Source organism: Neopsephotus bourkii, unplaced genomic scaffold (genome assembly GCF_033783945.1).
Source record: "Neopsephotus bourkii isolate Nb327-2 ecotype Australia unplaced genomic scaffold, CSIRO-AGI_Nbou_v1 NB_1139, whole genome shotgun sequence".
NCBI lineage: Eukaryota > Metazoa > Chordata > Aves > Psittaciformes > Psittacidae > Neopsephotus > Neopsephotus bourkii.
The window spans coordinates 2608132-2622716 of record NW_026901625.1 but is presented as its reverse complement, the minus strand read 5'-3'; the positions used below and the strand labels follow the sequence as shown (position 1 = coordinate 2622716).

At 52.4% G+C, this 14585-nt stretch overlaps 2 protein-coding genes across 3 annotated transcripts in view; both read right to left on the bottom strand.

Annotated features, from left to right (window-relative positions):
- OARD1 (O-acyl-ADP-ribose deacylase 1) overlaps positions 1-14585 on the bottom strand; it is a 116355-nt gene that overhangs the window by 28176 nt on the left and 73594 nt on the right. The gene's annotated exons all lie outside the window — the stretch shown is intronic.
- LOC133217464 (polymeric immunoglobulin receptor-like) lies at positions 110-6951 on the bottom strand. 2 transcript variants are annotated; one of them, XM_061362983.1, is made up of 8 exons: positions 6502-6950; positions 5701-6036; positions 5081-5401; positions 4121-4444; positions 3008-3083; positions 2099-2214; positions 1656-1714; positions 110-1552 (listed from the first exon to the last, which is right to left on the bottom strand). In XM_061362983.1, the coding sequence occupies exons 1-8, from the start codon at positions 6734-6736 to the stop codon at positions 1346-1348; spliced, it is 1674 nt and encodes a 557-aa protein (XP_061218967.1). In that variant the 5' UTR covers positions 6737-6950; the 3' UTR covers positions 110-1345. The 2 variants fall into 2 exon arrangements, with proteins under 2 accessions (XP_061218967.1, XP_061218968.1); XM_061362984.1 differs by having other exon boundaries at positions 1358-1552; positions 1656-1695; positions 2090-2214; positions 6502-6951.

Here is a 14585-nt window from a genome sequence, read left to right as displayed (position 1 = left end):
AGGACATCACCTTGTGGGTATTTTCAGGAGAAAGAAGGTTTAGAAGAGCCTGCACATGAGGTATTCCTATTTGACAACTAACCAAAGGCAAGAAGACAAGAACACAGTGTTGGGTGAAGCTGTGAGGTGCTTTACGTGAGCAAACCAGACATCTTTATTTTGTGTGGAGCAGAAAGCACGGAAGATCATGGCATGGGGGCACTGACTTGGAGCTAGCCAGTGCTCAGGAGGGCAGTTGGAGCCTCCTGTGATGGCAGTAGGCTGGTAGGCTATGAATGGTGCTGGTTTTTCTTTCTTGAACTTATTCACTCGGAGTAAATGAAAGTACAAGTAGACCCTTGGTAACGTGTGTGCTTATCTGCTTCACAGGCAGATAAACCCACAGTTCCCCTCCATTCAGAAGTGCCTTCTTTTTCTTTCCTCTAATTACAGCTTAAGGAAATGGTACCTCACAGTGTCCAGTCTCCCTGAGGCTGGCTGCTTGCAGGTTTTGTTCATTCTTGCTCCAGTGAACACAATTTTGGGTTCTCTTTGATCAGAAGCCACTGTCTTCCTGAAAATGGCTCTCTTGCACTCAATTGTTTTCCACTCTTGCACTGTTCAAGCCAGTGTAACTGACTGAATGAATAGCAAATAGTTTAGGGAATCTAGGGCTGAAGGAACTATTTCCAGAACCATTTTCTTTTTCTTGCTGTCATTTCAACTCTGAAAATCTCAAGAAATACATCAGCTTCCCTGCTGCAGCCATAGCAAGAGAAGCCTTTTGGATGTGACTGGCTTGTGAAGAGGAGTGGGTTCAGGCTCCTGCAGAGCTGGGTGCAGCTACAGCAAGTGCCAGAGTTTCTGGTCTTCTGGAGAAATGGAGCTGAGCCCCAGCAAACTCATTGCACATCGCTCACCACATGACTGCTAAATCAAGGATGCAGACGTGTTATCTGGAGTGTTTCCAGCAGAGAGAGGGAAGTAATGGCAGCGCTTTCCAAGGGGAGCTCTCCCATGAAGCTGCACAAAAGCCCCAAGAGCTTATTTTCTGTGCTGAAAGCTCTGCAGAACCTGTCTGTGAGGAGCAGCTGAGGGAACTGGGGGTGTTCAGCTGCAGAAAGGGGGCTCAGGGGTGACCTTCTCGCTCTCTACAACTCCCTGAAAGGAGGTTGTAGCAAAGGGGGGGGGGGGTCAGTCTCTTCTCCTAATAGGAGGGAGGCCTTAAAATACATAGGCGACATACACATGGCAGCAAAACCTTAGATCTACCCCCAGTGTCCATCCACACACCTTCTACTCCCCATTCCCACTTTGTATTCCAGTTCTTTTCTCCCATTTCTGGGTTGTTTTGGGATTTTGTGCTTCATCCCTTGTCGTTCGTTGGTAACTGCTTGAATGCAATGATAGCATATTCCACGTTTTCATCCTTGGGTTTCCTGTGAGCCTCACTTAGTTCAACATTACAGTAGAGAGGATCCTCAGGGCTGAGCCGGGATTTAAAGTTCAGAGTAACGTACTTTAGGTCTTTGCTGTTGTCCCTAGGGCTTTCCAGTCTTTCATAGCTGTCAGGCTATGGAAAGAAAGGGAAAACACTTGTTAGCGTGATTCAGCTGTTCTCACAGACCATTGGTACGGAATTTGGTACCACAGGGAAAAGCTATTGTTTTCCTTACCTGTGCTGTGTCCCCTGGTTTCTCATAGGTGTCTTCTTCTCTGTTCCCTTTGGAATGAGCTAAAATCAGAGATTTTAGAAGTAGACAAGTCCATGAAATGCCTGGGCATTGCCTATGCTTCAGGAGTTTGGGGGAAGGCTGTGGGATTGCCCAGAGATAGAAGCAATGGGGGTGCCCATGCGACCCATCTATCACATTGTTCCCACTTCTCCTCTGTCATGTTAGGAAGTGTCATATGCAGAGTCTGGAGGAACATGGGTTTGTCTTACTGTCAGAGGAGCTCACAGCAAAGAGCCTGCCTTGAGGCTTCCCAAGCAGCAGCTGCCTTATCATCTCCAGGGCACTTTGAGTTGGGAATAAGCTCGCCCAAAGTGGAAGAGATGGCCAGGAAAGGCCCTGCTTAGTCCGGACTAGAACACAAGGCATTACCAGACTCCACATACCTGTTGTGTTCAGCTGCTTGCAGCGCCTGACATACAGTGTTACCAAGCTGATGAGTGCCAGGAGGAACAGGATGCTGAGGACCCCAGACAGCAGGATGAAGGTGTTTCCATTTGACCTGAAGCCAGGAGAGCAAAGGAGTTACCAGTGTTAGACAGTAGCACAGCGTGATGCTCTTGGAGCCCATTATCAAGCTGTGACCACAAAAGGAACAGGAATAGCTTTAATGCCCGTGGTTTTATGCACTTGAAAGGAGGGCCTGGTTCTCCTGCAGCAAAGCTCCCTTGGTTTCTCTGTGGCTGTGCCTTCTCAGCTTTTCCTAAACTATCCTCCAGGCTTTAAAAACGAGGCACTGTTCAAAGTTCAGAGCACAGTACCACCTCTCTGGAGTAGGTACTGCCTTTCCCCCGTGTTTAGCTGCACCTGAGCTGATGTATGGTTGTACTCTTAGGTGCTGCTGTAGTGTTGATGACAGCAGGTGTCCAAACGGGAGGAAAATCCTTTCTATTTAACAGCCTGTTAAATAGAAGGATAAAACAGTAGCCAAGGACTACTTCATTGTTAAATATTCATGGCCAGGAGTAAGCAAAGTTGAGACAGGCTTAGGGGCAGAATCTGGGGGTTTCTATGGCTACAAAAAGCACAGTGCAAAGATAGGATAAAAAGGTAAACAGGCATCTACATTCCAGAAAGCTGTCTCTTGATTTTATCAATCTACTTCTTCCTTTGTAATTATACTCTGGGCAGGAGCTGGAAGAGGAGGTGCCATCTTTGGTAAGGACTGTGGTGTGTAATTCCTCTGGGAACGGGATGCCCAGAGGCTGCCTGCCCCAGGCAGACATAGGTATTGTGGAGGAGACACTGGTAACTCTTGTATGTGGTCAAGCTCAGAGACTTTCTGCAGGCCTTACCTCGGGGATGGGCTGTTGGCAGGAGGGGTTGCTTGACTTGTGCCTGCAGCACCTGGCAAGGTTGTTCCAGCCCATACTGCAATCACAACATGAAGAGAGGAATTACCACTACCAAGTTGCTTTGCATTCACCATCTAAACTTCCCTGCCATGGATATAAATGCATTCCCACTGCAGCATCCTGCACAGGGAAGCTGCCTGGGCACCTGTGTCATCGGGACACATTCTGGCAGCAGGGATGGGACCAGAAGGATCAGAATATGGGAGGGAGGGGCAGGAGCACAGCAGGAGCCCTGTGCACACAGATGGACGTGCTCTCAGTGCAAGCACATCTGCTCTATGGGCAAGATCTTGAGGTAGCAATGATGAACTTAACTACTCTGCTTAAGCAGACAGGCTTGTGAGAACTAAGCAAAGAGCACTGGCTGTGCAAGACCCAGTTGTAAGAGCTGCTTCCAGGCCTGTTCCATGCCCAGGGAAGGTTGTGCCTGCAGGAGCCTGCCGGCTCAGAGACTGCACTCAGTCCTAGGAATCCTGGTAGGATTTTCACCTCGAGAATGATGGCATCCCCTCTCATTTTCTGGATTGCCATAGCCCTGCAGTGCTGCTCTGCCACATGCCTGAAAGGCAGGCTGCAGCATGGCCTGCCACAGTCAGGCGCTGAAGTGTTGGCACATACTGTTAAAACATCATGCTGAAATAAAATCTAGCAGACAGAAGTCTTTAAAATATGGGTCTACAGGTTGTCCCCTTGGCAACCAAATGTGAAAGTCTTAATAGTCTTTGAAAGCCAAGGGACAAGTTGCTATAAAGGGGCAGAACTGGTATCATGACAATGAGTGACAGAAACACCTCTGTGAGGATAATTGAAGCTGCTCTCAGGTGGAAGTGAAGCAACACAGCGCACACGCTTGCTCCAGTTCTGATCCCTGCTGCTATTCCACAGCAGGGCTGGTATGAGAAGGTACCATGACATGGGCTTGGGCAAGCAGACACGTGCAGATGTAATGTGGGAGGTGGTGTGAGCCGGGCAGTGCAGAGCCCAGAGGGAAAGGGCAGGAAAGTGAGTTTGGAAACTACAGCTAACCGTGTTTCCCTACAGGTCAGTACTCACCCTCAGAAACATTAAGCGTGACCTCCAGCATTCGGAAGAGATGAGCATGTTCATAAAGTGCACACCAGTACACACCGGTGTCCTGTGCCTGCAGTCTCTCCATGGTGACAGTGACAATCCCCTGCTCCGTGTCATCCTGGATCCTGACTCTGCCTTGCTGAGGTGTCCTCTGGTACTCCAGGCTGCTGGTGGTGACCAGCACTGTACATGATTTCCTTGCTCCCTCTTTACACCAGGCTTTGCTCACAGCCCTGTAATCTGTGGCACTGTATGGACACTGGACAGAGACGTTGCCTGATTCCTTGGCTGTGTATTGTTTGGTCCCTGGAAAACATCCAGCATGTTTGGTGAGACCCCAAAGCAAGCACAATACCATCACTGGAATACTGCTGTGGGCTGAATGCTCCCTAGATCTTCTACCTCCAGACATGAGGAGCAGAAGGGGCCTGGACCGACATTACACATGCAGAGGTGAGTCACAAAGGGGTGCCCCCTTCCTCTTGTTCCCCCAGGGACTGCACACTCATGGGCACTCAGCCCATAGGGCCTGGAAGGCAAGGACTGGCGAGGGATGGTGGCTGTGGGGCTGTGGAGTGGCTGTGGGGCTGTGGGGCAACTGTGGTTGCTCCCAGTGCTGAGCTGGAGAAGCTGCTTCTGGACCCGCTGGATCAGCCCTGTGGGAAGCACCTGTGAAGAGTGGCACCATTTGTGGGAGCTCCTGAACCTCCCCTGAGTCTCTGCTGGGAGCAGACAGAGCATGAAGGGCCAGCCCTGGGCCTTGGTTCCACAGGCCCAAGGGGCAGCTGCCCGTGTGTCTGCCAGAGAGACAAAGCAATGGGTGTGAGCTGTGTGGCAGCAGCACCGGGCTCCGATGCTGTGGCACAGGATGGGAGGGAGAACAAACAGGAACTGGGGCTGAAATCTGCAGACATCCACACCTGGCTACCACTAGGTACTCACTCTTGGACACAGAGAGCCTGACCTCCATGAGCCAGGTGAGATGAGACCTTCCGTAGAGTGCACACCAGTACATGCCAGAGTCCTCAGCCTGCAGCTTCTGCATGGTGATTGTGACAGTTCTTTTCTGGGTGTCATCCTGGATCAATGTTCGGTCTTCCAGAGCTTTGCTGTTAAGCTGTGTTGAAGGGTAGTCTGTCCTCGCCACAAAGATACATGAAGTCTCATCTTCTCTTCGACACCAAACTTTGGTCCCCCAGCTGTAGCTCAGGGTGCTGGGCAGGCACTGCACAGAGACACTGTCCAACTCCCACTTGTGCAGCTCTGTGGAACAGCAGATGTGGTCCTGGCCATTAGCAGTAGGTGCTTGGGACAAACTCTGCCCTGGGGCAGCTCCTTCAAGGAGGGGGTGAGGAAGGGAGGACAAGAGAGCTGAGAGCTTGCAGGGTCTGTGGGGCTTCCTCACACTCTTGCTTGTGTAAGTGGGGAAGGCAGCGAGCAAGGCTGGGGCTAGAGAGGGGAATGTGGGGCTCCAGGGAAGCTGCTCAGCTGTGGGGATGGAGGGAAGGAATGCTGTTGCTTTCTGACATGGCTTGCGTTTGTGTGGGGAAAAAGGTACTCACCCTTGAAAACAAACAGTGAGATCTTCCTTAGTGGATGATACCTGTAGGAGTAGTAAGCACAGAAGTACGTGCCTGAGTCCTCTGCCTGGAGTTCAGTCATGGTGACAGACACAGTTCTTTCTGTGGGGTTGTCCTTTAATGCGACTCTGCCCTTTTCAGCCCAGTTTGTGTGTGAGTATTCTTTTGTCTCCACTAAGGGCTCACACAGTCCGTTTCTGAAGCGGCACCAGGCTTTCCGCTGCTGGCGGGTAGTCTGTGCTGTGTAAGGACACCGGATGTACAGACTGCTGCCTTCTGAGCGTGTCTCCTCAGCGCTCGGTGTTTGGGCCTGAAAACCTGTAAATATCAGATGTGGTGAGGGAGAGGGAAGCTGCGTTCTGCCTCCCAAAAGACATGGGGAAACTGCCTGCGACCGTCCCCCATGGCTACTGATGGCTGGAGGAACCCTGAAAACCAAAATTGCTCCTGGCTAAATGCACCTGCTTGGAGACTAGGAGGTTGATTTCCAGTGGGCAGCGCTGAGATTTCAGCTGGGGCCACCACTGTGATTTAAAATCCAGTATCATTGATTTAAAACCACAGACCTGCAGGTGCTGGAAGTGTTGGACCTTCAAGCCTAAATGGACCGATAGTGGGAATTGGGGCTGCCCCTTCCCTTCCCATCCCTGCTGGGAGCTGCTCAGCTCAAAGTCTGGCCAGTGCTGGATTCCGGTGTGGAGCTCCCCAGGCAGCAGGAGGTGGGGAAGCGTGTCCCCCACTTAGGTTCATGGGAAGCCTGAGGCATGCCCAGCCCTTTCTTACCTGGGAAGCAGAGCAGCAGCAGGAGGAGGGTTCTCAGCTCCATGGCTGTCCTCAAGCCCAGGGAAGGGGCATTGCTGGGGGCTGCCCAACGTGTCCTGTTCAGAAGTGTCTGTCCTGTGAGCCCTCCTGCATCACAGTGGTGCTGCTGGAGGAAGTGCCTGAGCTCTTGCTTTCGACGGAAACACTTCACCACAATTTGCTGTAAGACTGATATTAAGAAAATTTGAGGGTGCATTTGCGGAAGTGGCTGTGGGGAGAGCCTGGCCCGTCCCGAGGGCAAAGGCTCTTTGCTGCTCTCGCCTGGCCATGTTCACACTCTGCCCTCAGGGCAGCAGCACTGGGGTTCTCCTCGCTCTGTCCTGAGCCATTGGGGATGGAGCAGGTCCTTTGCTGTGGCCTAGCCCTTCTCTCTGGGCTCCCAAGGTGTCTTCAGCCCAGCCCCTTCCTGGAAAGTCTCCTCGAAGCCAGGGTGGCAATGAGCCCTGGGCTCTCCACTCTTGGTTTCAGTCTATGTGTCTATGGAGCAGGAGGCAGAAACAGTCCCTTGCAAACTGAAGCCACAGTGTTGTGCGACTTCATGCTGGCTCCACCGCAGTGCTGCACAAGTGCTTGTGATGGCTGGTGGTTCAGTGTGTGGAGGGATCAGGCAGGAGACTGTGGTTGTCAAAAGATGAAGAGATTCTTCAGCTTTGGTTACAGCTTAGTACTGTGCTCAAGGACAGATCTTTTCATGCCTATTCAAGCTTTGTGTCTAGAGATACAGTGAGCACAAATATATATAGAATTATATTCCCCCTATGGAATAGTTAACAGGCCTGAGCTGGCTCTGTGGAGGCTTCAAAAGACTGAAGATATAAAAGGTTTGGTAAGGAAACAGAAGCCTGTGTCAGTCGTGTGTGATAGTAAAGCTCTGCTAGTCATTCTGGGGGCTGCTGAAACAGTATTACACTGCTGTCATTTGGATGAGCTCAGTTCCAAAATTATTAGCAACTCTTTCATGTACATTTGCTTCCTTGCTGCCTCCCAAAGACTCTCCTTTTCTTTGACAGTGGCTTTCAGAGAGATCCTTCCCTTCAGTGCTGCTTTTTGTGCTGCATCAAAGGTACAGTGCTCCGTGCACTTAGTCTGCCATGTCTCAGGATCCGTGGTTCTGCATCTTAACAATCAGCTCCCACTCTTGTTCCAGCTGTTGTAAGGACACTGGAGAAGGCCCATTCTTCTGCTTCGCTCCACAGATACCTTGTGCTTGCCCTACTGGGAAACATGTCCCTTAGTCAGTGGGGCTTGACAGATTCTCTTCTGCTTCCCCTTGAAATCCCTGTGTCCTTCTGTGCCCTTCAGGCAGTGGCAGTGGAGCGGCAGAACAGCAGCAGATGCCTCCACTGCCACTCGCAGGGTCTCCCCTGGGCCAGGACCTACCTGCTGCGCTCCAGCAGAGCAGTGCAGGAGCCTGTACTGACACCCTGGCTGCAAATCATTTCCAATTATATGGATAAGCAGCTTATTAACAATACATTCTGGCTAATCATTTTGTGCTAGATAACTTTGCATTGTCTTGTCCCCAAATCCCTCTCTCATCAGGCACTTGATGCTCAGTAACAAGAAGGGGGGATGCACTTGTTCTCCTACAGCAAACCCCAGGAGTCTGCAATTAGCTCAGTTGCTGCAACTGGTTGCTACAAACCCAGCCAAGATCTGTGCCCACTGCAATGCCTCCCCCCCTTCCCACAGCATCTGCATTTGCCATGCCCTGTCTTTGAGAGCAGCACTGTGTGCCAGGATGGGTCATGAGGAGATGCCTGTCCAAGACCCAGCGTGGTGGTCACTAAGGAATAGCAAGGAAGGAACGAAGTTGGTCCTTTTGCTGCACCTCCAACAAAGGATCCATATGGCTTTTAATTATAGTATCACAGCAAATAATGGTGACTGTTATCTCAGGAGGTCACTTACTCCAGTCCAGGGACACTCGGTAGGATCAGCTCTTTCGATGTGATTTCTAAAGATCTCTTTAACTCATTTTGCAGCATCCTCCTGGTGACCTGTTCCAGTGCTTGCTTGAAGCTTCTCCTGACATCTGACTCTCTTGCTATCTAAATGCCCCGCTCCCTTCGTACCGCTGAGCACTCAGAGCACAGATCATTCCCTTTCATTGCCTTTTATGCAGTGACGCCTGCCATGCCTCCCTTCAGGATAACCACCCCCAAGCCCTGCAGTTTTCCCTCCCAGGCTGTTTCTGGCAGCTTGGATCATTTTTTCCCCTTCTCTGAACTCTCTCATCAACCCACCTCTTCTGCCCGTCTTCTTGGAGTGCCCCTGAAGCTTCTGTTGAGCTCTTCATCCAATCAAGGATAAAACCACACGCTCAGAAATTCTTGCTTCCCGTTGATTCCCTCCCATTGCCGTGAAACCCGCAGGGTTCCAACCGCTCCGGTGGAGGTGCCAGGCCGCTAGGGGGCGGGCGAGGACCGGGAATAGCGCCGGGACCGGGCCCCAGGTTTGTCCGTCGCTCCGGTACCGGGGCACGGCGGTTGCTGTGTCCCTGTGGGTGCTTGGGCACGGTGGTTTGTCCGTCCCTCCTCTGGCTCCCCTGGCTCGGGGAGGCAGGTGCCCGTGTGCGCCCGTCTTGTGCACACTGCAAAGCTTTCAGAGGAGCTGGATATCCCCCCCTCACCCTGCAGTGTACCCTAAGAGGGACCTTCCACAGCCGGCCAAAGACCCTTGTCTCAAAGCGGTGAGCAGGCTACGGTCTTAACAGCTTGCCTGTCAGCTGATGGAGCCTGCCCGGCCCTTCCTGGCGGCATTGCCACCAGTTGCTTCTCGAGCACAAGCAACACGAACCAGTCCTTCATCCTCACCTCCGCAGGGATGCGGGGCAGTGAGGAATCAATGCTAAGTAAGCGTGAGAAAAGGGGATGCTGGGAGAAGGGAGAAGGTGAGGGCTGCTCTTAAGAGGAGGCTGCAGCAGATGGCTGGGGAAGCAGTAGCTGTAGGGAGGGGGAGTATGGGGGGCAGGCAGGAGGTGCTTGCTGTGTGCTTGCAGGGGCTGCGGGGCCCACGGGACAAGCACTCTGTGAGCAGGACATGGGCTGCGGGCTCGGCTCGCTCTGAAGGAGAAGAGGCCCCACAGCAGCAGCTTAGCGAGAGGCCTGGTGTTTGGTCTGTTCCACATCAATGGGGCGTCCAGCTGTGGCTGAGGATGAAAGCAAGCAAGCGAGAGAGAGAGGATTAAAGGCTCCCAGGGTCTCCTCTAACCCGCCTAAGACTCGCCAAGAGGGCAGTGTGCGGCTTCAGGAAGGCTTCTTCATATGGAAAATATTATGTGAGGGAGAAAAAGAGGAGGGGGAAGGGATGAGGGAGAGAGGGAGACTTCTGTCCAGAGAGTGCTGGGGGCAGACTGATCACAAAACCCATTTTGGAGGCTCAGACCACGCACAAGGAGAAAAGTGCTGAGCTCTGCCATGGCCAAGAGGGTGGTGGGCCAGAGGTGTGATGATGCCTGGAGACAAGGGGAGAGAGCGCGAGGTCCAAACATGCTAAAAGCACCGAAAAAGAAAGGGATGAAGGGAGAAGGGAAAGGGATAAGGGGAGCAGGGAGGCTGGCAGAAGGGAGGAGAAAGGACAGAAATGAAGAGGGAAGCGGTGAAAGGTGGAATGAGGGACACACAGGAGAGCAGGAGGTGGTGAAAGGGCTGCTGTCTGCTCCTCTGTTATTAAGCAGGTTGCGGGGGGAAGCAGCCACGCAGCCCTCCTGGCTCATCTCCTGCCCCGCCACGCTGCTCCCAGGAATGCTTGGGATGGGGAACAAATTGCTAACAGAAGTGAGACATTTTGCACTGAATGCAAGCAAGTTTCCAGTGAAAGGTTTCCTGTCAGTGGGTTGGGGCTGGCGGGTGTGGAGCCCTTCTGCCTGCTCTGGTGGGATGATGCTGGGGGTTAATGTGAAGCACTGGTTACAGCGCAGGATGAAGGGCCTGAGGCTGGGCTCTTCCTGCCTTCTGTTTGGGCTGCCACCGTTGGGCTGCTTTCATTCACTGTTATTTTCTGCTTTACCCACGTGTGGCGTTCTCTGCCTGCTCCCCCAGCCACCCCCACCAGTGACATCTCCCCAGTGCTCACAGGCTCCACTCCACTTTCCTCCCTGATTTATACTGGTGAACCGAATGACCTTCCCTGACCTCATTTTCATGACAGTGCGAGCACACACATGGGCACTCAGCAAACAGCAAGTCCCTCCCGTGCAGCATTGCCCTCTGAGCTGCAAGGCCAGCTCTCCCCTTCACATTTGGGGTGGCTTTGGGGTGTGCCCCATCACCCGCATCCACAGCACTGCCACATCTGGAGATGCGCAGGACTTTCCCCTTCTCCACCACCTATGCCCACAGGTAACTATGGTCTGTTTCTGGGAGACATCACAGCAGTACCTGCTCTTCTTTATCTAGGTTGCTGTGTTCATGGTCATCACTTGCTACATGGTCCAAGCCAAAAACACAGAGCTGAGAGATGTGCATTGACCCCCTGGTGTGGACATACTTGCAAGGAGAGGGAATTTCTATTACCACAAATACGTGGTGCCCCATGACTCCTGATGGAATAAGTGCATTTTAGAAGGGCAGAGATAGAGATCACTTCTCTCCCCTCCCTTGGAAACACAGAACTGAGTCTGCTCCTGGTTCTGAGGAACTGCAGACAAAAGACTGTAGTTCTTAAGTGAGAGAAGAGCAGCCAACCCAAAGGTGCTGCTGGGTTTGGAACAGCACATCAGTCACGCTGCTGTCTGCCATGCTCCAGCTGCACTCCACCCAGACTCCACTCTGACATCCCAGAGCTGGGGGTCTGCCACACTCCTTCCAAAGGGCTGGCAAAGTGGCTTTGCCCCTTTCCCTACCCCAGCTGTACACAAATCCCTTTGTCCCCTGCTCTGGAAATTTGCCTTCCTGTCCCTCCCTTCCCTGCCTTCCTGGGAAGTCAGCGTGGATACGGTGCTGCCGGCTTGCCTGGCTGAGCTGCTTAGTTAAGAATAATAAACAAACTCCTAAATGGAAGGATATTCTTTAAACCTGCCTTGTGCTGCCTGCCAGGGAATGCAGCAGCAAAGCCCACCTCCTGTCCCCCTCCAGCCCTCGCTCCAGGCTCTCCTGAAACCTGATCTCCTTTGCTGTGGAGCTGCACCATGGCCTCTGTGTGCACCTTCCCCCCTGACCCTGTCTGGATTCTCCTGTCCTTTTCCTGACACACACCCAGCAAGCACATGCTGCCGGCCCAGACGCGCACATACCGCAGCGGGGCACACGGTGACACTTGTGCAAGCAGAGGTGGCCGTGCCCAGGTCACCCCTTCCCACGGCCGTGCACAAACAGGCTGTGAAGAGAGATGCCAACACCGTGCCAGCAGCCAGGCAGCTCCCCCCGTTTGGAAAGCCACCAGGGCAGTGTCTGCTCCCAGTGTTCACGGGCATGTGGGAATCAGTGTCCACCCAGCCCCAGGAATGGGGCTTTACCTCTGGTACAAGGATGTGCTTGAAGCGCAGACCTTCCTCTACCCATCTGCTTTGCTTTCATACACTCTTTGCTCTTTGCAGCTCCTCTGACACAGGTTTGTCTCTCCCCATCTCTCCACGTTGCTCATTTATCTTTTACTGAGGCACCCAGGCATCTTCTCCCCCCTTCTCCTGCTTATTCCCCCCCTTCCAGCCCACACAGCTTCCCAGCTTTCCTTCTCTGTGGCCCATTTTCCTCATGCCAGCATTCACAGCCAGCAGGAAGAGGATGTCAGTTAGAGGCTAAGCAGTCCCTGGGACCCTCCGGCCCTGCCACACTTTTCAACCCACTTCTCGTTTTTCTTCTTCTCTTTTGGTAATTTATTGTTTTCGGCTCTCCTCCTCCTCAGCGCCTGCTAAAGGGAACTTGTCTCCTGCCTCCTCTCTGTTTTCATCTTAAAAGAAAGGGAAAAACCCATTTTGCTCTTTCCCCAGCTCCAATTCCCCTTCCACCCCCACACCCTCCCACCTCCCTTCCAGCCCTGAAACCTTTCCCTGATAGTGTTGCTGTAACTGTTCAATTAAAGCAGCAATTACAAAATCAATCAAACGGAGACGTGTGCTGAGCACTGAGCGGGGCCGGCTGCAGAGTGGGGATGCGCCTCAGCCCGGCCCAGCCTGGAGGCAGCTCAGCTCCCAGCTCAGCTCAGCTCATCTCCTTTGCTGGTGAGACCTTGCTCTGAGGACAGGTACTGTGCTCTGCAGGGTCACGCTGCTGTGCAGAGCCACCATCACTGCCTTCACACCACCTCCCATCAAAGAGCATCATAGAATAGTAGAACGGTTTGGGTTGGAATGGATCTTAAAATCAACCAGTTCCAACCCTCCGCCATGGGCAGGGATGCCTCACACTACACCAGGTTGCGCCAGGCTTCATCCAGCCTGGCCTTGAACACTGACAAGGATGGAACATTTACCACTTCTTTGGGCATCCTGTGCCAGCACCTCAGCACCCTCACAGTAAAGAAATTCCTTAAATCCAACCTGAACTTCCCCTGTTTTAGTTTAAACCCATCACCTCTTGTCCTGTTGCTACAGTCCTGCCCAAGCTGCTGGTGTTACCCATTGGCTTTGGCTTAAGCTAGCAGCAAGAGGGTGCCACTTGGAACAAGTCACTGGTGATGTTGAGACTGGGGTGGTGGCTGCAGCAGTAGGAAGGCAGGCGAGTGACGAGGTGAAAATGGCAAACCCAGGCATGGGACTTGCTGGGAGTTTCATGGATTCACACCTGCTGACTTCCTCTCCCCTTTGTGTGCGTGTTTCTGCTCCTGCGACACACTTAACACATGTTGAATCAATGTATGCCGTGGCTCTTTGCCACTCTCTGCTGTTTTCTCACCGGGTGACACACTGTCTCACTCCCCACTATCCATGTCTCCTCAGAACTGCATCCGTGATTTTCACTGCAGGAATTCCCTTTAGACACCTGCAGCCCTCTTGGTGCTGTCATAAGCAAGCAGCGAGCCTATCCCTGACAAATCCTTCCAAACTGATCACAAACAAGAAGAGATGAGCTGGAGAACACATTGGATTAAGAGGAAAATGTGCAAAGCAGATGAAGTTTGGTTCATACGTGGGTAGAATCATGGCAGCTTTCCAGCGGTGTGAAGAAGGCAGCTTTAGCTTATGGCGTTTACTGAGGAGAGCCAAATCCTGTGCTTGCTTACACCAGGGAAACCCCATCACCATCTCCTCCCTCGAAAGGCTGAGGCAAGCTGAGGAGCAGTTGGGACCAGAGAGCTCAGTGGAAAGGATGGGGAAGGCTTTCTTGTAATCTTTGTATGTGAAAGGAACACCTCTGAAAAGCCCTTTGCCCTCATAGAGCCCGTTTGGGTTCATCCCGCTGGTGGGTTCTGGTCCTGCTCGTCAAGGCAGATCATCCAGATTTAAAGGAAGCAGGATTGGAGCTATTTAATGAGGAGCTCTTATCCCAGACTTGACCCTGATTTTGCACAGTCAGAGGAGCAGCATCCCAAAGGCTTATCATTCCTTTAAGAGCAGAAAGCTGGCGGGTGGCCTAGGGCAGGAGTCCAGTTTGGCTTTCATTTCTAGTGAGTAATACTTGAAGCCTGGTCACCCGGCAGGTCCTATGGACAGACAGGACTGTGCTGACACACTTCCTAGTGCAGCCCAGGGGACACAGATCAATTTGCAGGGATGCTGTAATGAGGTCCCCATCCCCAGTGGATTTTTTAGTTTGGTGACAGCCTGATTCACTGCAATTCTATATATATAAAAATACTAGAGATAAGCACCAATACACAACTGCTGCTTCACCCCGTTTCCAAAGTCCCCTGTGCTGTGTGTGATGCTGCTGTTTTATGCTGTTGCAAAGCTCATCTATTTCCCTACCCACCTGGAAATACCAGGATGAAGAGCGCTGGAAAGGGAGGAAATCTGGCACAGGGAGTACTGGGTGGTAGGTTTGTTTCTATGCCAAGAAAGGCTACAGAGAGGCTGCTGGAGCCCTCCTGCTTGTTCAGTTTGTGGCAGTGTTCGGGGGCTCAGTGGAGGTGGATGAATGGACCTGAACACACTCTCACTTGGC

Bases quoted from the DNA above. Each gene is read 5' to 3' on its own strand.
- LOC133217464 (XM_061362983.1), bottom strand. From the start codon at position 6,736: ATGCACCCTCAAATTTTCTTAATATCAGTCTTACAGCAAATTGTGGTG. The intron at 6,037-6,501 runs GTAAGAAAGGGC...TGATATTTACAG, and splicing joins GCTGCTGCTCTGCTTCCCAG to GTTTTCAGGCCCAAACACCG. The intron at 1,553-1,655 runs GTAAGGAAAACA...TTCTTTCCATAG, and splicing joins AACCAGGGGACACAGCACAG to CCTGACAGCTATGAAAGACT.